This window comes from Dendropsophus ebraccatus, chromosome 4 (assembly GCF_027789765.1).
Source record: "Dendropsophus ebraccatus isolate aDenEbr1 chromosome 4, aDenEbr1.pat, whole genome shotgun sequence".
NCBI lineage: Eukaryota > Metazoa > Chordata > Amphibia > Anura > Hylidae > Dendropsophus > Dendropsophus ebraccatus.
The window spans coordinates 80,346,941-80,373,856 of NC_091457.1; the positions used below are offsets into that span (position 1 = coordinate 80,346,941).

General features: G+C 44.8%; 2 protein-coding genes across 3 annotated transcripts in view; one reads left to right on the forward strand and one right to left on the reverse strand.

Annotated features, from left to right (window-relative positions):
- Positions 1-10,159, reverse strand: part of MARVELD3 (MARVEL domain containing 3) — a 30,658-nt gene extending 20,499 nt beyond the window's left edge. Inside the window, exon 1 of one of the 2 annotated variants that reach the window (XM_069966139.1) lies at positions 10,039-10,159. The gene's annotated coding sequence lies outside the window, so the exon portion shown is untranslated. The remainder of the gene's footprint in view (positions 1-10,038) is intronic. The other variant, XM_069966138.1, reaches the window with a different exon arrangement.
- Positions 10,160-10,369: 210 nt separating this feature from the next.
- TINF2 (TERF1 interacting nuclear factor 2) lies at positions 10,370-26,850 on the forward strand. Its single transcript, XM_069967896.1, has 7 exons — positions 10,370-10,439; positions 16,431-16,597; positions 18,164-18,262; positions 21,089-21,190; positions 23,107-23,205; positions 24,384-24,462; positions 26,000-26,850. The coding sequence occupies exons 1-7, from the start codon at positions 10,412-10,414 to the stop codon at positions 26,848-26,850; spliced, it is 1,425 nt and encodes a 474-aa protein (XP_069823997.1). The 5' UTR covers positions 10,370-10,411.
- Positions 26,851-26,916: the final 66 nt, after the last annotated feature.

Consider the following 26,916-nt stretch of genomic DNA (forward strand, 5'->3'; position numbering starts at 1 on the left):
ACCAGATTTCCAAGTAAATGACCGTATGTTTTCAGCCGCATGTCTATTTTTTCCCACGGCCGTAGTTTCATCCTCACATTTACAGCCGCATAAAAAATACAGCCGCACACATACATAGTGTGAACATAGCCTTTAGGCTATGTTCACACTACGTATATTTGAGGCTGTATGTTTGAGGCTGTATAGCAACCAAAACAAGGAGTGGATTGAAAACACAGAAAGGATCTGTTCACATAATGTTGTAATTGAGTGGATGGCCGCCATATAATGGTAAATATGTGCTGTTATTTTAAAACAACGGCTGTTGTATTGAAATAATTGAAGTTATTTACCGTTATATGGCGGCCATCCACTCAATTTCAACATTGTGTGAACAGCGCCTTTCTGTGTTTTTAATCCACTCCTGGTTTTGGTTGCTATGAGGACCTGACATGAGGACCAAATACAGCCTCAAATATACATAGTGTGAACCCAGCTAAAAGTGCATATGCTCTTTAACCCCTTAACGACAGCGGGCGTAAATGTACGTCCCCGCAGGCTGGGCCTTAACGCAAATGGGCGTACATTTACGCCCGTTGTTTACCCGATCGCTGTGTGTAAACACACAGCAATCAGGTAATGATGGCTGCTGTAATACACAGCAGGCCGTCTTAGCTAGGATTACACCCCCTGTGCCGACGATCGCTGTAATTGGCTGATTTATTCAAGTCAGCCAACTACAGTGATTTTCCGGTTTCCGGGTCATCGGTGACCCCAGGACCCGGAAATTAATTGTGATTGGTGCTGTCTGAGACAGCATCAATCACCATTAGTGTGTATAGTGAAGGGGGCCATGGTGCCATAGCGGCAATCTAAGTAAAAATAAATATTTTAGTTAGTTAGCTGAGGAGTGTGGAGCAGGTGTGTGTGGTGTCTGAGCACCATAGTCACCTGATCCCGGCGTCCGGGCTCCCGTCGTCTTTCTTCGGCTTTTTTCGTCCATCTTCGTTCAGGTACGTTGTACTGCCCCCTAGCGGCTGATTAGTGTATATAATACACTAATCAGTGGCTTTGGAGTGAAGAGGTAGCTTTTTTTTTTTTTTGCACCCTTCCGCCGCTGAGTGCTGATCAGCATCGCACGTACGTGCGCCGCTGATCAGCAACTTCTCTTCTTTGGCGTAGGGGTTTTTCCTCCCCTTTTTTTTCTATATCCTACCGCCACTGTCTGCTGATAAGTACTGCAAGTGCAGCATTTCTCAGCAACTCCTTTTTTGGCATAGGTTTTTTTTCCTCCCTTACTGTTAAAAACACGTATAAAACACTACATTACACTACACATTACATAGAAATACTTGAAATAAAGTTTTACACTACACCACATCACATTTACATACCCCCCATATACCAATCCCCGTATAAAAATAGCCCAGAGGATGTTTTTGGCGGAAGAGGCATACGCTCTTATTATCAGCCCCAGATTCCTGGCTTTGTGGCAATGGCGGGAAACCAAATTAACCCCACAGGTCTCAGAGAAACAGACTTTTTCAAGCTCTATTTCTGCGCAAACAAACTTGTACGCGCACCAATTTATAGCCCAGAACCCCTCCTCTTCTTTTGCTAGGCCCATGGCGTGGACCCCTGTTGACGCAGCCGAAATGAAAACATTTTGGGGGCTCCTGCTGCACATGGGCTTAGTAAAAAAAACAACACAATTTTCGGTTTCGATTCGAAGCCCTCCTAAAATTCTTGCATTATAACGACAATGCAAGTTGCCCCCCCACGAGATGATCTTTCATATGACTGACTGTACAAAGTACGGCCGGTCATAGAGCATTTCTCAGCCAAATTTCCCAGAGAAATACATCTCAGTAGATGAGTCCCTACTCAGCTTCAAAGGAAGACTCATTTCCGCCAGTACCTTCCCAATAAAATATCGCAGTATGGCTTGAAATTATACAAACTCTGTGATAGTACCTCAGGGTACACTTACAGATTGAGGCTGGGTTCACACTACGTATATTTCAGTCAGTATTGTGGTCCTCATATTGCAACCAAAACCAGGAGTGGATTAAAAACACAGAAAGGATCTGTTCACACAATGTTGAAATTGAGTGGATGGCCGCCATATAACAGTAAATAACTGCCATTATTTCAATATAACAGCCGTTGTTTTAAAATAACAGCAAATATTTGCCAGGTTTTAGTTGCAATATGAGGACCACAATACTGACTGAAATATACATAGTGTGAACCCAGCCTTAGAGTATATGAGGGTAGGGACACCCAAATCCAAACCGCAGAATGCCTGGGAAAAACCATATAACGCCACGAGAAAAAACAGATGGTGGTATAAAAAGGTGGCCATATATCTGGTACAGACAGCGATGTACAAAGCTTTTGTGCTGTACCGATGTGCTGGCCACCCGGGGAAATACCTTGAATTCCAGGAAGCAGTGATCAAAGCCCTGATATTCAGCAGCCATGAAGGGGGCCCCAGCGCTTCTGGATATAAAGGACCCCGTATCACACAGGGACAACATTTTCCATGTGGCGTCCCCCACACCTTATTCCTAATTCAGGGGTCACGTTGATCCAGGAATTATTCTGATTGCCATTATGGAGTCGGGTAGGAATTTTTTCCCTGTGATGAGACTACTGTTGTGTGCTTCATGAGGATTTTTTGCCTTTCCAGGATCAACACAGGTTTAATTTGATGGACACCTGTCATTTTCAACCTTATAAACTAATAATTGGCCTAATACCCCCAAATAAATTAATATTGTCCCTTTTCCCCGACGAAATAGGCATGGCCCCCATTCCCATTTGAGGCTTGCCATGTTGTATTTACAAAGCCTCTGTGCTTCCAGGACAGTAGAAACCCCCCACAAAAGACCCTATTCTGGAAACTACACCCCCTAAGGAATCTATCAAGGGATGCAGCGGGGTTATGGCCCCCTGGTGACTGGCACATTTGTGCCGTGAAAATGAAAAAAATTGTATTTTTCATCTTCACAGCAAATTTTCTTCATATGTGCCCGTGACCAGTGGGGTCCATATGCTTACTGCACCCCTTGTTAGATTCCTTGAGGGGTGTAGTTTCCAGAATGGGGTCACTTATGGGGGGTTCCCACTGTTCTGGCAGCACAGGAGCTTTGCAAATGTGACATGGCCTCCATCCTCCATTCAAGCCTCTAAATGGTCCCTTTGGTGGCTTGCCCTGTGCCCATATGGCACATTATGTCCACATGTGGGTTTTTTTCGTACTCAGGGGAAATTACCCTACATGTTTTGTGTTTATTTTCTCTTTTAACCCCTTGTGGAAATGAAAAATCAAGGCTAGACCAACCTTTAGTGTAAACTTTTTTTAATTTTTACACTAGATCATTGAACTAGTCTTTATTTTTTCATTTTCACAAGGGGTTAAAAGATAAAAAAAAAAAAAAACACAAAATGTGTAGCGCAATTTACCCCAAGTACGGAAATACCCCACATGTGGACATAAAGCACCATGCGGGTGCAGGGTAAGCCTCCGAAGGGAGGGAGCGCCATTTGGCTAGAACGGATGATGAATGCCATGTCGCATTTACAAAGGTCCTGTGTTGCCAAGACATTGGAAGTCCCCCAAAAGTGATCCCATTCTGGAAACTACACCCCTCAAGGAATCTAATAAGGGGTGCAGTGCGGATATAGACCCCTTGGTGACGGGCACATTTGTGCTGTGAAAATGAAAAAACAAAATTTTTCACTTTCATGTCACATTGTTCCACATTTGTGCCCGTCACCAGTGGGGTCCATATGCTCACTGCACCCCTTGTTAGATTCCTCGAGGGGTGTAGTTTTCAGAATGGGGTCACTTGTGGGGGTTTACAAATGTCCTGGCAGCATAGGGTCTTTCTAAATGCAAAATGGCCCTTGAAATCCATTCCAGCCTCCAAAAGCTAAATTGCTCCTTCCCTTCGAAGGCCCATCTTGCGGCCGCATTGGCGCTTTATGTCCACATGTGGGGTATTTCCGTACTCGAGACAAACTGCTCTACATGTTTTGTGGGTTTTTTTCTCTTTTAACCCCTTGTGAAAATAAAACATTTACGGCTAGGCCAGTGTTCAAGTGTAAAAAATTTAATTTTTACACAAAATCATTGATCTAGTCTTGACATTTCTCATTTGCACAAGGGGTTAAAAGAGAAGACACAGAACAAAACATGAGAAATTTCCCCCGAGTACGGAAATACCCCACATGTTGACTTAAGGAGCTATGCAGCCGCAAGACGAGCCTCCAATGGGAAGGAGCTCCATTTAGATTTTTGGGGATGGATTTGGGTAGAATGGATTTCGAGGGCCATGTTGCATTTAAAAATTTCCTCTGCTGCCAAGGCAGTAAAAAAAAAACCACAAGTGACCCCATTATGGAAACTACACCCCACAAGAAATGTAACAAGTCGTGTAGGGAGCATATGGACCCCAATGGTGACGGGCACAAATAAGGAACAATGTGGCGTGAAAATGAAATATAAAATTTTTTACACTATAATGTTGGTCTAGCCTTGATTTTTTTTATTTTCACAAGGGGTTAAAAGAGATGCGGGTGCAGGGCAAGCCTCCGAAGGAAAGGAGCGCCATTTGGATTTTGGAGGCTGGATTTCGCCAGAATTGATGAGGAACGCCATGTCGCAATTTCAAAGCCCTCGTGCTGCCAAGACAGTGGAAATCCCCCACAAGTGACCCCATTCTGGAAACTACACCCCTCAAGGAATCTAACAAGGGGTGCATTTAGGATATGGACTCCATGATAATAGGCACATTTGTGCTGTGAAAGTGAAAAAATAAAAATTTTTCACTTTCATGTCACATTGTTCCACATTTGTGCCCATCACCAGTGGGGTCCATATGCTCACTGCACCCCTTGTTAGATTCCTTGAGGGGTGTAGTTTCCAGAATGGGGTCACTTGTGGGGGCTTCCAGTGTCTTGGCATCACAAGGGCTTTGTAAATGCGACATGGCCCTTGAAATCCATTCCAGTGAAATCCAGCTTCCAAAAGCCAATTGGCGCTCCTTCATTGGAGGCTCGTGCTGCGCCCGCTTGGCACTTTATGTCCACATTTGAGGTATTTCCGTACTCAGGAGAAACCGCGCTACACGCTTTGTGTTTGTTTGTTTTTTTACTTTTATCCCTTTGTGAAAATAAAAAATTGAAGGCTAGAACAACATTTCAGTGTAAAAAATTTATTTTTCTTTTTTCACGCAACATTGTTCTAAAAATCTGTGAAGCATCTGTGGGGTCCAAATGCTCACCGCACCCGTTGTTACATTCCTCAAGGGGTGTAGTTTTCTAAATGGTGTCCCTTTAGGGGTGTTTTTTAGGTTTTGGCACCCCAGAGCCTCTGCCAACCTGAAGTGGTACAGTCAGAAATGACAAATATAACGGAGCCATTGAAATTCACTAGGCGCTCCTTTATATCTGAGGCTTGTGGTTGCGTCAAATAGCGCAATAGGGCCACATATGGGGTATTTCTATAAACTGCAGAAACGGGGCAATAATTATTGGGGTGCATTTCTCTGGTAATAGGTTTATAATTATGAAAGATATTGGATTACAATAAAATTTCGGCCCTTCTGCTTTTATTTCTGTGACTCACCTAAAGGATTAAAACACTTTCTGGATGTGCTTTTGCAGAGTTTGGGGGGTGCAGTTTCTGAAATGGGGTTCTTTGTGGGGCTTTATAACATACAGTTCCCCCAAATACACTTTTAGGCTATGTTCACACTGCGTATGATTCCGGCCGTAGTGCGAACCGCGAATATGCGCACGTAGTTTTGAGGTTGATGCGTTCGCTTGAAAGTATACGATATACGCCCGCACAGTGCACACTACGTATGAGCTTACGGCTGGATCACGACCATTGTTTGAGGACGGAAATGTTCCAACTCACGGCCGTGGATTTCCATGCGGTCCCGTACAAAGTACTTATTTCAGCCAAATTGAACTTGATTTTTCGATCCAAAAGGTTCTGTGTGGTTTACGGGGCTGGGCGAAGATTTCCAAGTAAATGACCTTTTTCAGATCGCTTCGAAACAAGCTAGGGAAGCATAACTGTACTACGGGCGTATGTTCGCGGTTCATACGCCTCCGGCCGGAATCATACGCAGTGTGAACATAGCCTTAGGCTGGGTTCACACTACGTATATTTCAGTCAGTATTGTGATCCTCATATTGCAACCAAAACCAGGAGTGGATTAAAAACACAGAAAGGATCTGTTCACACAATGTTGAAATTGAGTGGATGGCCGCCATTTAATGGCAAATATTTGCTGTTATTTTAAAACAACGGCTGTTATATTGAAATAATGGCCGTTATTTACTGTTATATGGCGGCCATCCACTCAATTTCACCATTATGTGAACAGGTCCTTTCTGTGTTTTTAATCCACTCTTGGTTTTGGTTGCAATATGAGGACCACAATACTGACTGAAATATACGTAGTGTGAACCCAGCCTAAACCTGAACAGGTCCTGATTGCTGATAATGTTTTAAGCTTTCTATTGTCTGAATAAATTGAAAGATAATTTAATAAATGCTGCCAACATAAAATAGACATATCGCTAATGCTATTTATATATAATTTATGCGGCATGACCATTTTCTGTACAAGCAGAAAAGTTTCAAAGTTGGAAAAATGCAATTTTCACGTTATTTTGTTTTTTTTTCATAAAGATTTGTTATTAGTATCGACTCCAATTTACCAGAAATGTAAAGTACAATATGTCACGAGTAGAGATGATCGAAAACCTATCTCTCCCTGCTTGAAGATCTCTCCCTGGCTAGGTTGAAAGCGCATCTGCAGTCAAGAGGCGGACGTCAATTACTAAATATTTGAGGTCATGTGGTCAGTGGCGGTCTTTGGCACCAAGCACACCAAGTGATCGCTTGGGGCCCCCAACATCCAAGGGGGCCCCCATGCCCCGCTCTTGTGCTCAAGACCGCTGGACAGGGCCGCTGCCCCGCTCGCTGCTGCAATCTGAACTGTAAATATGAGCACTCGTAATGAGCGCTCATAGTTACATGCAGCAGCACTGACAGGGCAGGAGACATTGGCCCCCTTCCTGTCAGTCACTCTTGTGGCCGCAAGAAGTGTTTTCCCTGCGGTCACAAGTGGCAGCTTTGTCCTTGTTGTGCCGGCTATCCAGTGACATCACTGGAGCATCGGCGCCAGGATAAGGGGAGTGCGGCCTCTTGTGATCGCACGGAAAACCCTTCCTGCGGCCACAAGAGTGAAGAGAAGAGGAGACGCCCGGACCCAGGTGAGTATAAGTGTTTGTTTTATTGTGTTATATACTATATGGAAGGGGGAGCACACAGGGGTCTGTTTAACTGGGGGAGCGCACATCGGGGGTCTATATAAATGGGGGGAGCACACAGGGGGGCTATATAACAGGGGGAACACACAGGGGGGCTATAGACTACTGGGGCTTTACAGAGGGGTCTATATACTACTGGGGGCAGCACACAGGGGGCCTATATACTGCTTGGGGCAGCAGAATGGGGTCTATATACAACTTGGAAAGCACACAGGAGGTCTATATCCAAGTGGGGGAGCACACAGGGGGGCTATATACTACTGGGGGAGCACACAGGGGTCTATATACTACTGGTGGGGCACACAGGGGGTCTATTTACTACTGGGGGAACATACAGGGGGTCTATATACTACTTGTGAGGCACACAGGTGGTCTATATATAACTGGGGGAGCACACAGGGGTCTGTATACTACTGGGGCAGCACACAAGGGGTCTATATAATACTGGTGGGGCACACAGGGGGTCTATATACTACTGGGGGAACCACACAGGGGGTTTATATACTACTGGAGGAGCACACAGGGGTCTTTATCCAAGTGGGGGAGCACACAGGGGGGGGGCTAAATACCCCTGAGGGAGCACACAGGGGGCCTATATACTAGTGGGGGAGCACACAGGGGGTATATAAAACTGGGGGCAGCACACATGGGGTCTATATACAACTGGGGCAGCACACAGGAGGTCTATATACTTCTATGGGAGCACACGGGGGGCTATATATTACTGGGGGAAAACACACAGGGGTCTATATACTACTGGGGGAAACAAACAAGGGGTATATACTACTGGGGGCAGGACACAAGGGGTATATACTATTGGGGAAGCACACAAGGAGTATATATTACTGGCGGTAGCGCACAAGGGGTATAAACTACTGGGGGCAACACACAGCGGTCTATTGTTTTGGAACGCTGGTCGAGGGGGGGGGGGGCCCAGACATAACTTCGCTTGGGGCCCCAGAAATGCCAAGACCGCCCCTGCATGTGGTTCAGCCATCCAGTGAGGGTAGACGCTGTTTTCGCGCTGCGTGTGTACTCCCAGGGTCCCTTACGGCCTCCCTGCATGGTGATTGGATTAAAAAAAAGTGCCAAGTGCGAAGGGAGGCCTTTCGAATGTTTCCCGCTTATTCGTCACACTACTCGATTGAATTAGAATCTTTTGAATACCGCAATATTCGATTGAATACAATCTAGATCAAATCGTAGTCGCTCATCTCTAGTCATGATAAAACAATCTCAGAATCAGCCGGATAGGTAAAAGCATTCTGAAGTTATTAATGACTAAAGTGACACTGGTCATATTCATAAAATTAGCCTCGGTCCTTAAGTCCATTTCAGGCTCTGTCCTTAAGGGTTCAAACACACACAGCAGATACGCAGCAGATTTGATACTGTGTTCAGTTATTTAGATCTAATCTTCTGAGTATCGCAGCAGTAAATACGCAGCGTATATACCGTGTGTGTTTGTACCCTAAAGGGAACCAATCACGCCGAAAATCCATCTTAAGAAAAGGAAATGTGCTGGCACACCCAGCACGTTTCCTAAACATCCCCCTGTAACCTCCGTGCCCCCCTCCATCAGTCAGTTATCTTACTTTGGGGAAGTCCCGCGCTGTATGTAAATTTCCGGGAAGTAGTCACGGTGGGCGGAATTAGTCATGGTGGGCAGAATCGGTCAAAGGTCTTGGGCGTCTGTAATCGCTGTAATCATGCCCAGAGGGGCGTGATTGAGAGGTCTGCCTTCCATCCACGTGACCCGGCGGCTTGCGTTTCACATCAGCGGCGCGCTGACGTCATCTGCACTCAGCGCCGATGTCTTCCGCGGGAGACGACGCCGACGTACTGCGCATGCGCAGACTCCGGAAGACGTCGGCGCGCCGCCGACGTGAAACGCAAGCCGCGGGGTCACGTGGATGGAAGGCAGACCTCTCAATCACACCTCTCTGGGCGTGATTACAGCGATAGACAGACGCCCAAGGACCTGTGACTGATTCTGCCCACCGTGACTAATTCCGCCCACCGTGACTACTTGCCGGAAATTTACATACAGCTCGGGACTTCTCCAAAGTAAGATTACTGACTGATGGAGGGGGGCACGGAGGTTACAGGGGAATGTTTAGGAAACGTGCTGGGTGATGTGCCAGCACGTTTCCTTATCTTAAAATGGATTTTCGGCGTGATTGGTTCCCTTTAAGTTAAAGAGGACCTGTGACAATTATGAAAAAAAAGAGATCAAGTTAACGTGCACCTGTCATTACAAAAAAAAAACTTTTGTCATAGAGACATCGGTGTTTAGACCCGACCCGCACCAATTGGGAGAGCGAGCGGGGGGCTGCATTACACCATACCTATAGCTTCCTGGCACTTATGGAGTGATTGGTTTCCTATCACTAGTCTAGCATTGCTGTCATGCTGTCCCTTGTGGCAGAAGCCATGGCAGCAGTGTGAATACAGCTGTATTATCGTCTAGTTTATTGGGGGGGGGGGGGGTCACCAAATATCCATCCTACACTTATCCGCAGCATGCTACTACACACAGGAAACTTGTAATTAAAAGAAATAAAAATGAGAGTCAATGACCGCCCCTCCCGTGCACCTCTGTTATATCCCTGCACCTGACCCTGTGCAGCACTCTTATTACTATTACAACTCTGCTCCTATCTCTCACTCTTCTATTATTCTCCTCTTTTATTCTTTACTCACCTCTCCTCTTATCGTCTGCGTAGAGAAACAAACAGCCGGAACAAAAACTCGGACCCGAAAGCGCGCCCCCGACGCGGCAACACACCTGTGTGCTTCAGGCGAGGCACTCATTGCGCGTCCCCGCTATCCTGGAACGCAAAAGAATGCGCGCCGCTAACACCTGGAACGCACAGAGCACGCGCTCACAGAATCCTTCAGCTGATTGGTCCGATTGATAAAGGCGGGTGAAAAGTGATTGGGTAAGAAATGTAGACTGTGCTGTGATTGGTCAGAGATTACTAGCTGTACTTGGTTGGTGTTGGAGGGTGACAAGCGGCCCTGTGATTGGTGGGCTTGTGGAGAGGAGTTCGGACATGTACTGGGAGCCGTGGAGATGAGCCAGCTAACTTCTGTAACATCGGGTGAATATCAACGGGTTATCTGGGGGCTGGTTGGTGTTACCGTCAGGTGTAGACTGTATCGTATTCAGACAGTGGTAATAGTGCCTGTAAATAGCAAGCAGTACATTCAGGTAGAGGGAGCTATGTGCGGGATCTTCTGTAGAATGTAGGTCAGAGGGTCCTCTATATAGACTAGAGGTATGTGGGGGATCCCCTTTATAGACTACATGTAGGTGGAGAGTTCTCTGTACTGGAGGTCAGGGAGAGGGGGGGCCTCTATATACACTGGAGGTCAGGGAGAGGGGGGGGGGGGGCTCTATATAGACTGGAGGTCAGGGAGATGGGGGGGGGGCTCTATATAGACTGGAGGTCAGGGAGAGGGGGGTCCTCTATATAGACTGGAGGTCAAGGAGGTGGGGGTCCTCTATATAGACTGGAGGTCAGGGAGATGGGGGGGTGTCCTCTATATACACTGGAGGTCAGGGAGATGGGGGGGCTCTATATAGACTGGAGGTCAGGGAGATGGGGGGGCCTCTATATAGACTGGAGGTCAGGGAGATGGGGGTCCTCTATATACACTGGAGGTCAGGGAGATGGGGGTCCTCTATATACACTGGAGGTCAGGGAGATGGGGGTCCTCTATATAGACTGGAGGTCAGGGAGATGGGGGTCCTCTATATACACTGGAGGTCAGGGAGATGGGGGGGTGCTCTATATAGACTGGAGGTCAGGGAGATGGGGGGCTCTATATACACTGGAGGTCAGGGAGATGGGGGGGGCTCTATATACACTGGAGGTCAGGGAGATGGGGGGGGCTCTATATACACTGGAGGTCAGGGAGATGGGGGGGGGCTCTATATAGACTGGAGGTCAGGGAGATGGGGGGGGGCTCTATATAGACTGGAGGTCAGGGAGATGGGGGGTCCTCTATATACACTGGAGGTCAGGGAGATGGGGGTCCTCTATATACACTGGAGGTCAGGGAGATGGGGGGGGGCTCTATATAGACTGGAGGTCAGGGAGATGGGGGGTCCTCTATATACACTGGAGGTCAGGGAGATGGGGGGTCCTCTATATACACTGGAGGTCAGGGAGATGGGGGGGGGGCTCTATATAGACTGGAGGTCAGGGAGATGGGGGGGTCCTCTATATAGACTGGAGGTCAGGGAAATGGGGGGCTCTATATAGACTGGCAGTCAGGGAGATGGGGGTCCTCTATATAGACTGGAGGTCAGGGAGATGGGGGGGTCCTCTATATAGACTGGAGGTCAGGGAGATGGAGGGGCCTCTATATAGACTGGAGGTCAGGGAGATGGGGGGTCCTCTATATAGACTTGAGGTCAGGGAGATAGGGGGATGGACCTCTATATAGACTTGAGGTCTGGGAGATGGGGGGAACCTCTATATAGACTGGAGGTCAGGGAGGTATGTGTGGGATCCACCAAAGAAGCAGTATAGGAGACAGCACTTCCAAAGTAACTTCACTTTTAATCACACCAGTGCAACATTTCGGCTGTAAGTGTAGCCTTTCTCACTGCTTGAGAAAGGCTACACTTACAGCTGAAACATTGCACTGGTGTGATTAAAAGTGAAGTTACTTTGGAAGTGCTGTCTCCATACCATATAGCCTGGACGTCAGGGAGGTATGTGGAGGATCCCCTAAATAGACTGGACGTCGGGGAGGTATGTGGAGGATCCCCTATATAGACTTGACGTCGGGGAGGTATGTGGAGGATCCCCTATATAAACTTGAGGTATGTGAGGGATCCACTCTATAGATTAGAGGTTAGGAAGGTATGTGGTATGGATCTACTACCCTGTTTCCCCAAAAAATAAGTGAGGGTCTTATATTAATTTTTTCTCCCAAAGATGTGCTCATTTTCAGGGGATGTTTTCTTTTTACATAAAAAATAATTCACATTCATTCAATGTTGGAACAAAAAAAATTATTATATACTGTACAGTCTGGTCTGGAGACTGTAAGGATCTCCCACAGGCATTCCTGGACCACTTGTACAGCAGGGACGGTATTGCAGCTTCCAGCCACCAGAGGGGGCTCACCACAGCATACTCGTACAGCGCAGCAGGGACAGCCTATGGTATGGCTGCAGGAGACTGGATAAAACCAGACTGTGTGCAGCTGTACATCTGGTGGTAGGTGACGGGCCTCTTGATGCCTTGCCTGCATATTTACAAGTAACAGCTGCAGAAGGGAACATCGGGGTTGGTGACAGATGACTGTCCTGAGTGCAGCTATTCTACAACGGACGGTTAACCCTTTGAGGACCAGGCCCAAAATGACCCAGTGGACCGCACAAATTTTGATCTTAGTGCTTTCGTTTTTCCCTCCTCCCCTTCTAAGAGCTCCAGCACTCTCAGTTTTCTATCTACAGACCATGTAATGGCTTGTTTTTTACAGGAATAGTTGTACTTTGTAATGGCGTCATTCATTTTACCATAACATGTATGATGGAATTCCAAATATATTATTTATGAAGATATAAATAGGTGAAATCGTAAAAAAGAATGCAATATGGTAACGTTTGGGGGGTTCCTGTGTCTACGTAATGCACTATATGGTAACAGCGACATGACACTATTATTCTATAGGTCAGTCCGAACACAACCATATGCAGGTTACACAGATTCTCTAATGTTATATATGTATTTTTTTTATGAAATCCTTTTTTTTGGCAATTAAATATTAATAAAATGGGCCTATTGTGACGCTTATAACGGTTTTATTTTTTCACCTATGGGGCTGTATGGGGTGTTTTCCCGCCATGATCTCTAGTTTTTATTATTACCATACTTGTGAAGATCGGACGTTTTGATCACTTTTTATTGATTTTTTTTAATATATAATGTAACATAAAATCGGTAATCTGCGCACTTTTTCCCCTCTTTTCGTGTACGCCGTTTACCGATCACAATGACGCTTGTTATATTTTAATAGATCGGACAATTACGCACGCTACGGTATATTATATGTTTATCTATTTATTCATTTTTATATGTTTTATTTATATAATGGGAAAGGGGGATGATTTAGACTTTTATTGGGGGAGGGTTTTGGGGTAGTGTGATAGTTTTTTGAACTTTTTTTTTTTTTACACTTTTGAAGTCCCTTTGAGGGACTTTTACATACAGTACTTTGATTTTTACACTGACCATTGCTATGCCATAGGCATAGCATTGATCAGTGTTATCGGCGTTTAAGGGGTTAATGACACGCAGCAGCGCCATCGCTGCAGCGTGTCATTACCGGTGAGGTCCCGACTGCTCACTGCAGCCGGCCCCCACCTGCTATGAAGCGCGCTCCGCTCCGGAGCGCGCTTCATAGCGGGAAAAACACCCAGGACGTAAGGTTACGTCATGGGTCGTCTGGGGACAGACTTCCATGACGTAACCCTACGTCCAGGGTCGTCTAGGGGTTAAGGTAGGGGTCAATGGCGGTGGGCTAAAAAGAATCATAGCTGCATGCCCTAGTGTTCTATTTGGCGGACATGCTTTCAAACAAAAACTTTGCTAGGTCTTACTTTCTGAGGAGGCCTTATATTTAGCAGTTTAGCAAAACCTCTACTAGATCTTAATTTAAGGGGATTACTTATTTTGGGGAAAACTAGATTATTTAGATTAAATACTGGGAGGTATGTTGAGATCCACTATATACAGTAGAGGTTAGGTAGGTATGTGGGGGATCCCCTATATAGGCTGAAGCGTTAGGAGCTATGTTTGGATTCCCCTATATAGGCTGGAGGGTAGGGATCTATGTTGGAGATCCCTTATATAGATTAGAGGTTAAGGAGGTATGTGGGGGATCCACTGTATAGAATAGATGTATGTGGGGGATCCACTATATATACTAGAGGTTAGGAAGGTCTGTCTGGGATCCAGTCTATAGCCTAGAGCTCATGGAAATATATTGGGGATCCTTTATACAGACTATAGACCAGGGAGGTATATGGGGATCTTCAATAGACTGAAGGTCAGAATAGCTGTGTGGAAGATCCATTATAGACTGGAGGACAGGGAGCTATGTTAGGGTTCCCATTAAGACTGGAGGTTCCATCACCCCAAGAACACCATTTTCAAATTGGATCATGATAGTAGCAGCTTAAAGTGACTCTGTACCCACAATCTGACCCCCCCCCCCCCCCCCCAAACCGCTTGTACTTTCGGATAGCTGCTTTTAATCCAAGATCTGTCCTGGGGTCCGCTCGGCAGGTGATGCAGTTATTGTCCTAAAAAACAACTTTTAAACTGGCAGCCCTGTGTCCCACGGGTGTGGCCTAGAGTGTGTGTGCATTAGGCTGGCACAACCTCTCTGTCCCTCCTCCCCACCCTCTTCATCATTAGGAATGCTCCAGGCAGATTGTCTCCTATTCATCAGCTGTGTCAGCCAGGCACATGGGCTGGATCGTTACGACACCTGTGGAAATGTTCAGCATGGAGAAAATGTTCCAGTGGCATTCCTAATGATGAAGAGGGTGGGTAGGAGGGACAAAGGGGTGGTGCAAGGTTAGGATATTCTAAGCCACGCCTGTAGGGCACGGGGCTGTAAGTTTAAAAGTTGTTTTTTAAGACAATAACTGCATCACCTGCCACACGGACCGCAGGACAGATCTTTGATTAAAAGCAGCTATCCAAAGGTACAAGGGGTTTGGGGGGTCAGATTGTGGGTACAGAGTTGCTTTAAATGGGCACTTTCATACAAACAAAAACAACAACAACTTTTGATATGTCAGAGACATATTAAAAGTTTTGGTCATGAGTGGAGAATCAGGAGAATGAGCTGAGAGAAGTAAGCGCTTAGCGTGTTCACTTCCGACTATGTGACCTAGATTGACTTACGATACAAGTCTATAGAGGGGTCTAGGTCTCATCACAGAGGGGGCACAGAGGAGCATTTGGTTGTCTTCTGTTTTCTTATTATAGTTTTTTTTTTTTTTGTACATGGTTATGGTCGCTGCTACCTTGTTGGAGTTGTTTTTAACAGCATTAAGTGGCATGCTTTACAGCAAGACCATGGACATAGATGGCAAGAGACAGTACCTGTCTCCTTGACATGAATGTTAAACATTACTGAGCATAATCTGGGACATTTGAAGAGGTCATTCCACAGGATGCTGCTATTGTCTTATACTGGTGTTATCTATTTACTGGTGTCACCTTTTACTGTAAGGCCATGTTCAAAGAACGTAAAAAGTACAGCCGTTGTTGCCATCGGCAACAACGACCGTACTTTGTGCGGGTGAACACGCCGCATGGTCTTTAATGGGATCCCGGCCGGAGCGTATACACCGTATACGCTCCGGCCTGGATCCCATGCGGTGCCGCTGCGGCCGCTTGCTTCATTGTGTGCTATGAGAGTTCTGATGTAGGCGCGTGCTGATGAGCCCTCATCAGAACACTGCGGCCAGAAAGATTATCCGGCTGGTACTTCAGTACCAACCGGGATGATCTTTGCAGAGATCCGCCGGGTCACGGAACAGCCGGTCTCTTACGCCATGTGAGCATGGCCTAATGCTGTACACATCACTTAAAGTGACTGTACCACCAGGCCCAGGCTGAAGCACTGGAGGCAGGCCGACCCACCCACAGTGGGAAGAAACCCCAGCCCCTCCATGACGTGACTCCATTAGAATCAATGGAACCCTATCATAGAGGGGCTAGGGTTTCCTCCCACTAAGGGTGGGTCGGCCCGCCGCCAGTGTTTCAGCCTGGGCCTGGTGGTACAGTCACTTTAACAGCAGCCTCCTCCTTATAATCACAGCAGGAAGTCTCAGCTTAGTTTTAGGCCTAGTAGTGAGAATGAAAACTGCAAGATTTTATTAATTCTATAATAATATAGAAAAAAAAGTGGAAAAAAAACCTAGTGCACTGACATCCCCATACACAGAGCTGCAGCCAATTACTGGTCTATGTGGTTATGCTTTGTTATTTGCTTTTTCTCTGGAGTTGTACGTTAAGGCACGATTACATTGATTGTATTCTCTTTTTATCACACAGGGTCACCCCTTTCTGTGCTGGTCAATGCTGTATGGCTGGTGATGAAAAAGAGGGATATTAAAAACTTTGGGAAGATTCTTGACTTCCTGGAATTAACTCATGAACAGGTTCCTGGTCTGCTCTACTACACGCACCATGCTAAACTCAGCACCGGTCTAAGAGGGAAGGTGAGCTTTTGAAAGCTGTTTCAGTGCAGATATGGGCTCCTGAATATTATAGCTAGAGATGAGCAAACCTCAAGCACGGTCGGATTTGTCCGAACCTGAGCATGCAGCATTTGATTACCGGTGGCTGAAAAAGTTGGATGCAGCTTTGGGGAGTCCTGGAAAACATAGATATAGCTATAGGCTGTATCCATGTTTTGCACACAGCCTTAGAGCTGAATCAAACTTCTTCAGCCAGTGGTAATCAAATGCTGCACACTCGGTTCAGACAAACGTATTTGAGATTTAAACATGCAAAAGAACACTCCAGAGACACCATCAAAGTCTCAACGTAGTGAGCTAGCCAGACCTTCCTCTGGCAAGGAATAACCAAGCCAAGGAATGTCTCCAATCAAGGAAACCACCCAAGCAAGGTATCCATCCACAGACAGCTGTTTCGGGGTATTTGCCCCTCATCAGTGTGGATTCTGGCTAGTGGGAGCAATGCAAAACTCAAACACGGGATAGCAAGATATCTCTAGCCAGGGGCCACCCTCGTATTTCCCTATTTATGTTCCAATACTCGCAACCGAGTAGGACTTAAGGGGCTATTTATCAGGGTGGTATGGTGCTCTCCCCATCATGGAGGCACCCCGTGGCAACAGGCTAGAGATATCTGGCTATCCCGTGTTTTGAGACTCGCAACCGAGACTCCACAGACTCTTGTTTTGCATAGTTAAATTTTTGGGGGTGTCAGTGGAGACTCTTGAGTACTTCAATGGAGTTTTTTTTGCTGTTCTCCTTGAGTTCAGTGATTAAGGTGTTTTTTTTGTGGGAGCAATGCTAGTAAGTGCTTGCCCTTTTGCATGCACTTACTAGGCATTGGTCCCACTAGCCAGAATCCTACTCCACATTGATGAGGGGCAAATACCCCGAAACAGCTGTCTGTGGATGGATACCTTGCTTGGGTGGTTTCCTAGATTGGAGACATTCCTTGGCGTGGTTGTTCCTTCCCAGAGGAAGGTCTGGCTAGCTCACTACATTGAGACTCTGATGGTGTCTCTGGAGTGTTCTTTTGCATATTTGATTTCCCAGGGGGCAATGTCCTAGAATACACTGACGTCGAGACTTGTGATGGTGTCTCTATGTTGTTTTTGGTTGATCTCCCTGAGGTCAACCAGTGTCCTTGTGCATGAGATTCACTCATCTCTTATTTTAGCTTAGGACTAGACAACTTTTTAACTCACAATTCCATTATATATTGTTATAATAGAAATGAAAAGTTAATGGATTTTGAAAGTGTTACTGTCATTTAAACAGACGTAAAACGTTTTGGTCAGTGCCCCCAGCGACTACTATATTCAGACGGGAGAAACACACGGCTATGCACTTCACTCCCCGACTTCCTGCCTGATATTACTCATTGGAAGCCTTTTGGATTGAGCAGCGGGCTGGGAAGTGAAGAACATTTTACAGATAATGGGGTGATTGCTGTCACACCATTTTGTTGCTATTTGTTCACACCTTACCTCTTGTTTTACAGATGCATAGAGCCGGGCTAATTCTTTAATATTTCCCTCATTTTTACAGATTGTGCTTCACATGTTTGAAGAAAAGAAACCTCTACTGGATATTCTCACAGCTCTGAACTGTTACTTTCCTCCTGTATTCCCTGATGATTCTGCAGTGGTAAGAGTTGTCACTACAGTAGTTTGCACTGCATGGTCAGTCATAGCAGCGGGTACAGCTTCTGAAGACCATAATGATCAGTCATTCACATATTGTCCTTCACACATTGAAGCCTAACATGCCCCTCATTCAAATAAATGGACAACCATGTGCCCCATACCATTCATTTTAAGATGGAGCAATACAAATGTTACCACTAGATGGCCCTAGTGTGCCTTTTTTATTGTCTTGTTTTTCCTGAGCCGTGACTACTTGTACATTTTACAAGTGGTATATTTTCCTCCTGCTGCCTTCTTCTGAAAACACAAACTTCCCTGATGATCTCCGTCAGTGCATCAACACTGGTCATAAACAGATCCCCAGTGAGTCAGCACATTCAGTACTTACTGACCCACATCTGTTTATTGATTTTCTACATAACATAAAAAAAATAGCAGTAAGTTTATTTTCTGTACCTGTGGGTCATGGCTTTGTTTCTGTCTATGAATGCACATGTATGTTGGTTACATGCTTTTTTGGAGAACTCCAGCAAGTTGTTGTTGCCACAGAACACAACTACACATGAAGTCTGTGAGTGTGAACCAACACTAATTTCTCAAGAAAAGTAGCTGTTACTTTCCTCCTGTTTCCTCAGATAAGAGTTGTAACTACTGTAGTTTTTACTGCATAATCAATAGTAGCAGCACATTCTATGTGATCAGTCACTGGCTCATCCAGCTTCTGAAGACCATGATGATCAGTCATTGGCACATCCAGCTTCTGAAGACCATGATGACCAGTCACTGGCACATCCAGCTTCTGAAGACCATGATGATCAGTCACTGGCACATCCAGCTTCTGAAGACCATGATGATCAGTCACTGGCACATCCAGCTTCTGAAGACCATGATGATCAGTCACTGGCACATCCAGCTTCTGAAGACCATGATGATCAGTCATTGGCACATCCAGCTTCTGAAGACCATGATGACCAGTCACTGGCACATCCAGCTTCTGAAGACCATGATGATCAGTCATTGGCACATCCAGCTTCTGAAGACTATGATGATCAGTCATTGGCACATCCAGCTTCTGAAGACTATGATGATCAGTCATTGGCACATCCAGCTTCTGAAGACCATGATGATCAGTCATTGGCACATCCAGCTTCTGAAGACCATGATGATCAGTCATTGGCACTGGTGGAATTTAGTTACGTTGAAGCATACTTTAGCACCCATTCAAATAATTAGGCAACTTGTGCCCCAGAACCATGCGTTCTATAGTGGTAGCAATACAAATGTTACCACTAGATGGCCCTAGTGTGAAATTTGTATTTTTGTTTTCCTGTTTTTACAGAATAGTGCCTACACTAGACTGGTTAAATGGGCACTTTTACCAATAAATTCTGTTAAATCAGCACAGGAGGTGATATACTACATCCTTGCTATTTATTTTATTTTTTTGCCTTTTTTTCTATACAAAATACAATGCTATAAAATTGAACACTAGGTGCCCCACGTACTGGAAAACTGCAGTCGAATCTCTGCCATTAAAGTGACACTGTCAAACCCTTTTTGCATTCTGACTTCTCTACACAGGTGTAATGGGTAAATTTAGCCGTTTTCCTACCTTATTTTATATCATATGTCATGGTACTTTTTTCTAGTAAAAGTGATCTTTTATCATCTGCGGATTGTGCTGTCTGGGCGGGGCTTTATGAGCCCGCCCACAGCGACACCTTTCACCCCGCTCCCGTGACTCTGTCATTGCATAGACCACGCCCCCCTCAGCGGTCATTGGTATGGGCCGACCTAGAAGGGAAGACATATGATATAAAATAAGGTAGGAAAACTGCTAAATTTACCCATTACCTTTGTAGAGAAGTCAGAATGGAAAAAGGAGGTGACAGTGTCACTTTAAGTCTTTAGTAACAGCAAAAAAAATAGAGACCAAATGCAGGAAGTGATGTCACTTGTCCAAGTAAAGATGACTGTCCCAGTAAAGATGAATACTGATTGGCCAGCAGCAGTGCACGCCCCTGTACACGCCCCTGTGTATTGCTGCAGCTGAGTCAACTGATAAAAAAGACCCGCCCACCAGAGTGACATGTAGAAGCATGAGCAGCACAGTAGCACAGACCATTGGAGCCATGATATAAAAACCAAAACCAAGAAGGCAAGAATTAACTTTTTATTTGCTGGAGGGGAGGGGATATTTTTTTTTATATGTCATGACAGGTACACTTTAGGTCCATGACAGCTTCTGTATGTAGGTTGCATGTTCTTTGGAGAACGCCATATAGTTGTAGAGGTCAGAAGGAGTCTGTGAGTGTGGACTACCACTAATTTCACAAGCAAAGAAGCTGTGACATGCTCCAAAATGGGCATACCTCTTTGGCGCCCTGTGATTGCAAGTAACTATATATATCAATTTTTTTTTTACGTTTTCTATGTAACTACGCTCCTGCCCTTACTAGCCAGTTGTGAGGGCAGATGACATAACTTCCTTTACACGCCCACACAATTTAGGAGAACTGCAGATAAGGTGAGCAGAGGAATGGGGATAATAAAAAAAATCGCAGCATAACCCCTTTGTTCAGGGAACCGTAAGCCGCAGCTTTGCCCTCCCCATAGAGAATAAAGGAATGCTCTGCCTTGCTGACTATTCCTGTGTATGGGGAGGACAGGCGGCAGGCAGGAGAGATAGCTGATGTCCAACAATCGTTCCGTCCTCAGTTATTGAAGGTGTGTGGCCACCTTTAGTGTGTTTTACTACAACTACATATTGTACATTTTGGATCGTATTGCCAAGTAACTATTTTATCTTCTTTTGATGCATTTTTAGGCTCATCGTAAGGCTTTTAAGGTCCAGCAGTGTAAGATACATTTTCGAAAATTGGTCCTTCGCATGATTCGAGATGAAAATTTTCGACAACATTTTGTAGAGGTAAGAGGGAAATATCTCAACTCTGCATTGCAGTGGTTTTAGTCTGCCAATATAAAAGGTAACAGCTATGCATATGCTGTATTCACACATACTGTATCTGCTGTGGATTTTATGGTGTGGGTCTGCTGTACAGTGCTTCTTCTATGTTTTGTAAGAGTATGTTCATACATCCTGTTCATGATGCTGATTTTGTCATTGACTAAATGCCTTGTTACTCATCGCTAGCAATGCTGTAAATGAGCTTCCGTTTCCGTTGGCTGGACGTTTTCTATAACATGTGAAATGTGCGTCTGACGGCCAATGATTTTTAACCTTGTCAGAACTAAGCAAGCGTTTGCTGACTGAGGCTGGGTTCACACTGCGTTTTTGCAATCCGTTTTTTTTCATCCGTTTTTTGAAAAAAACGGATTGCAAAAACGGATGCATTTGTGTGCATCCGTTTTGATCAGTTTTTCCATTGACTTCCATTATAAAAAAAAACGGATACAAACGGATCCGTTTTTTTTGACGGACACAAAAACGTTGCTGACGCTATTTTTTTTTTTTTTTTGTCTGTTAAAAAAAACGGATCCGTTAAACGTATGCTAAAAACGCAGTGTGAACCCAGCCTTACTGATCTCTAGCCCTATTACACGGGGTGATCTTTGTCTGATGTGACTGATATTTGGCCCATCTACTGGGGCCTTCACCAGCAGAAAATCTGCAGAATATAAAGTATGTGTGAACATACACTTACACAACATTATATTCTGCTTCCCAGAATACAGGGTTTTACACAAAAAAATGCTTTATGGGTTATATGAGAGCCTATAGCAACCAGTCAGAATTTAGGTCCTCTTTTTCAAAGCGGGTCTGAAAATTAACAGATTAGTTCTTGTCTGCTCTGGTGTTTCTACATAATAAATTGTTTTATCATGGCACAGACAATATCTGTAAAATTTGACTTGCTTAACCCCTTAATAACAAGCCAATTTATATTTTTCGTTTCCTCCTCGTATGAGGTTGCAATTTGCACTTTGTATGACACTCTTCATTTTTCCATAATATATGCTGTGAAACCTAAAAATATTATTTGCAAGGTGAAATTAGAATTAAAAAAATATATATAATATAAAATAAATGTTTTTAAATTTACTCTTTTCTGACCCTTATAATGTTTGTATTTTTTGTCAAAAAAAATTCTGGGATGTGAGGTGACCAAAAATCAATTATTTCTCACTTTAGCGGTCTTTTGTGCTTGCACTTTTAGGCTATGTTCACACAATGCAAGTAAAGTATTAATCACGGCCGTTGTTGCCAATTTGCAACACAGCCGTGATTAATACTTTAGTTACATTGTTCTGCAGCTAGAGGGAATCCCGGCTGAACTGTATACAAATAGTATACACTCCGGGATCGCTAGCAGGTGCCCCTGCATCCGAATTCAGCAGAAGTGAAGATCATCTGATCTTCAGTAACACCGGCCGTTCTGTGATCCGGCCAAGTCATAGAATGGCCGGTGTTGCAAGTAGTGTGAACATGGCCTTACTGTGTGAGATCAGAAATGGAATCTAATTTAATAGGTCTGGCAATACCAAATATGTTTATTTTGAGTGGTGGTGGTCAGTTACCTAGACAATGAGCTGTCAACAATGGGAAGGAAAGAGCGGCATATCAGTAGAAGGAGGCCAGTTTGGTAAATGAATGTATGTGCAAAAATACTTACCTTGACAAGTCCTACAAGTGTATGCGTTGGCAGATCTATAGGACATGCCATCATCTTATGATTGGCGTGGTCTGACCTCTGGCTCCTCCCACAGGCTAAGACTATTACTGCATGGTATGTACTCATCTCAACCTGTCATACTTGCAGTCAGCTCTTTAGGAACACTTAGGTGTACATTGTGTAAAATAAACCTTTACTTTTTCCTTAACAGAATACCCTGCATGTAGAGTATGGGGATACATTTATGGCTGTCCTAGAGAAGCTTCTTTGGGAATTCTTGTGTAGGCTTGAGACCGTCCTCAACTACCAGGTAACACATGGCGATTATTAAGAAGAGTTTAAAGAGAACCAATCACCTAAAATTCACTATCCCTATTATCAAAGGTCCTCTCTCCCTAAGTCTATCTATGAAGATACAGACTGCCTTTGCAGTCTGTATCTTATTCTTTACCTAATTCCTCCTCTTCTGTGAAGTAATGCCGGGCGCCGCCATCTTGATGACGTCACGCTGGAACGCACCGCTAGAACGCAATTGACGTCATCAAGATGGCGGCGACCAGCATTAATGCACCGGAACAAAGGAGCAAATGCAGTCTGTATCTAATACTTTACCTGCTCCTTTGTTCCGGTGCAGTAATGCCGGCCGCCGCCATCTTGATGACGTCACATGCGTTCCAGCGGTGCGTTCCAGCGTGACGTCAACAAGATGGCGGCGGCCGCCATTACTGCATCGGAACAAAGGAGCAGGTAAAGTATTAGATGCAGACTGCAAAAGCAGTCTGTATCTTCATTTTGTCTATTTATAAAGATACAGACTGCCTTTGCAGTCTGTATGTTATACTTTACCTGATCCTCTTGTTCGGTGCAGTAAGGCCGGCGCCGCCATCTTGATTACGCTACTTGCGTTCCACCGCTGGTGACGTAATCAAGATGGCGGCGCACGGCCTTCCTCCACCGAACAAGAGGATCAGGTAAAGTATAAGATACAGACTGCAAAGGCAGTCTGTATCTTCATTTTGTCTATTTATGAAGACACAGACTGCCTTTGCAGTCTGTATCTTATACTTAACCTGATCCTCTGGTCCGCTGTAGCATGGTCGGGCGCCGCCATCTTGATTTAGTCTCTTGCGTTCCAGCGGTGGAACGCAAGTGACGTCATTAAGATGGCGGCGCCCGGCCTTGCCGCTCTGCATGACGGGAGCTTCCTGTCTCGCGCCGGCTCTTTTAAAAAGAGCCGGCGCGAGACAGGAAAGTAAAAAGTAAATATTTTAAAAACGCAACCAAAAAAATAATCAATTATATTTACAAATATTAATAAAATAATGAAATACATCTAATTAGGGGGAAAATGTTTTTTGATTATCATCCATGATTGGTTCTCTTTAAAGGTGGATTTGAATATTCAGAAAATGCTAAAAAAATTCTATTTTAAACATGTCATTTAAACCTGGATTTCAGTGAGCCAATGTATTATCTGTCCTGACACAGGTACCAGGAGCCACAGAGCCATCTGTTGTAGATGAGGACCATCTCTCCAACACTCCCATCCGCCCTAGTGCAGGACTAAGTAAGTTAAGGTTCAGCTCGTGAGGACCTCCCAATGGCCGCTGCCTTTTCTAACAATGACCCCTTATCTGCTGCTTTGTTCTAATACCTCTAAGAGGTGTCATTTTACACTCTCATAATGAGATTGCTATTATGGGTTCTTTTAAAGAATTTCTGTTTGTATTTATAGATTTTAGAATTTCTATCATGTTGTAGATTTACCTCTATTTATGGAATAAAAGCTTGACTTTTGGTGTTAAATTATGTGAATGTTTTTTTAAAGGCATAATCACATTTGTAACTGCAACTCCTTTTATTATCATCCTATTTCTTAATAGTGCTGTAGTCCATCATATCGTAGTGAATTTGGAGATAAAAAGGAATTAGAAGTCCCCTTCAACTTCTAGAATGTGTTCTTGCAATTGGCTAGGGGTCTGCCTAATCTTGAATTTTACACCGAGAGTGTGTAATATTACATGGAGCCTCAATAAAATTAACAAATGACCATGAGATACAAAGTAGTCCTTAAAGAGGAAGTCCCACAAACTAAAAAACGGCAGGCAAGTGAACTCTCCCATCCCCATGCTTCCGTTGCACTGCTCCAGGGTCCCGTTCATTGTCGCCGGCTGTCATCTTCTTCAGGAAACTGGGTATGTCACGTACCTGGTTCTTGCAGCAACGTCACGGCCTAGCTGAGCAGTTGCCTACTTAGTCAGTTATTGATTGGAGCGGTGTCCCGCCCCAGTCACTGATTGGCTGCACGGCAATCACTTAGCCGGGGCGTAACAGTGCAGCTAGCGGTGCTGCAGGACACTGGCTGATGTGAACAGGACCCCGTAGCAGAAGCATGGGTATGGAGAGTTCACTTGTTTCTTATTTTTTCACCCACCAACCTTGCCTGCCTTTTGGTTTTTACAATCTGTGGGACTTCTCCTTTAAGAGTCACCTTTTGCAGTCACTCCCTGGCTAATAGAGGAGGGTTCCAAGCAGGAAGCACCCACCTTCCATATGCCCTTATCACTGATACAGTGGTAATTTTCCCTCTGGTTGTGGGGTAAGAACAAGAAAGGCAAGGAGCCTTGGCTGTGTACTGTTTATTAGTTTTTACATGCTATTTCAAATCGGGATGATTTAGCTTTACTAAATAAGGGGTCAAAACAATGGAAACTCGCAACAAAATGTCATTCACGCGGCTTACCTAACAATCTCTGTAACCTTCTGTCTTGGGCAAACTCATTGGGGACATTATTAAGACCTGTATTTTCAGTGTCAATCTTAAAAATGTCCCAACAGGAAAGAGGCTTGCAGGATTTATGTAGAGGCGCAATGCAGTGAAATCTACGCGAGGTCAATGCGGGCATAGATTTTACTGACCTTTTCCAGCCATGTTGTCACCCCGCCCCCGTTCTGCCGCTCTGGCGCAGCATTTGTGAATAAATTTACTGCATCTGGGCCCACTTCGCCACAAAATGGTGTCTGCGCCACATCCTAAATGTCCCCTATTGTGTGTTACCTCCCTTGTCTATATACATGTATTTCTTTTCTCCCATTTGTTTTAGATTTTTCAGAAATGAAGAAACAGAGATCAAATGCCACAACCTGTAGTGTAACCTCCAGTGATAAACCAGAAGAAACTCCTAGCAGTGTTTACCGTTGTACACAAAGTGAACAAGGTTCTGGTAGGTGTAAAGGCACTGCCTTACAGGCTGAAGGTGTGGAGCAAGAGCCTGTCTATAGAAGGACCCTGGACCTGGTCAGTAGTTTTGCTGATGGTGGATACAGAATGGATGAACCCCACCCACCATTTTTATCAATTTTTGGATTTGACTGCAGTGAAAGTACTAGGATCAATCCTTGTGAAAACTTTTCTCCGCCAGATCCATTGCAGTCTCCAGATCCAGACGTTGACCTGGGGCATGGTTCAGAGTCAGTCACTTGGTATGATGAGATGGGACATGGGTCATTTTCTGACATCCAGGTTACAGATGTAGCACAGACTTTAAATCCCCATCCAGTGTCCAGTTCTTTGCATGCTGTGTCTGAGGTTAAATGTGATAGACAAGATGAGGCCTTAGCTCAGGGACTGATGTCATGGAGGTTCCAGCCAAGGGTCTGTCTAACAAAACTGCCTCTGAATATTATTAATAAGTATCAAGATCAAGAATCTTCAAAAGATAAGACTTCTGAAGAGAATGTAACTTCTCAGATGGCAGACTCTGAGCTGTCCCAAAGTGAGACTTTACCACCTTCTGGTAGCTGGTCCTGGGTGCATTCTGGTCCCACAGACAATGACAGCAATGATCCTGACTATTTACCTGGACACACTTTCTTCCATCATGTTGTTCAACAGATAAGCAGAATACAACCAAAAAGACCCCTACACTCTCTTCACCACCATGATGGTAGCTGACCATTGTAACTTGGGATTCTCAGTTGTGGTGGTGGACAATGGTACACTATGGATCAGAATTATTTT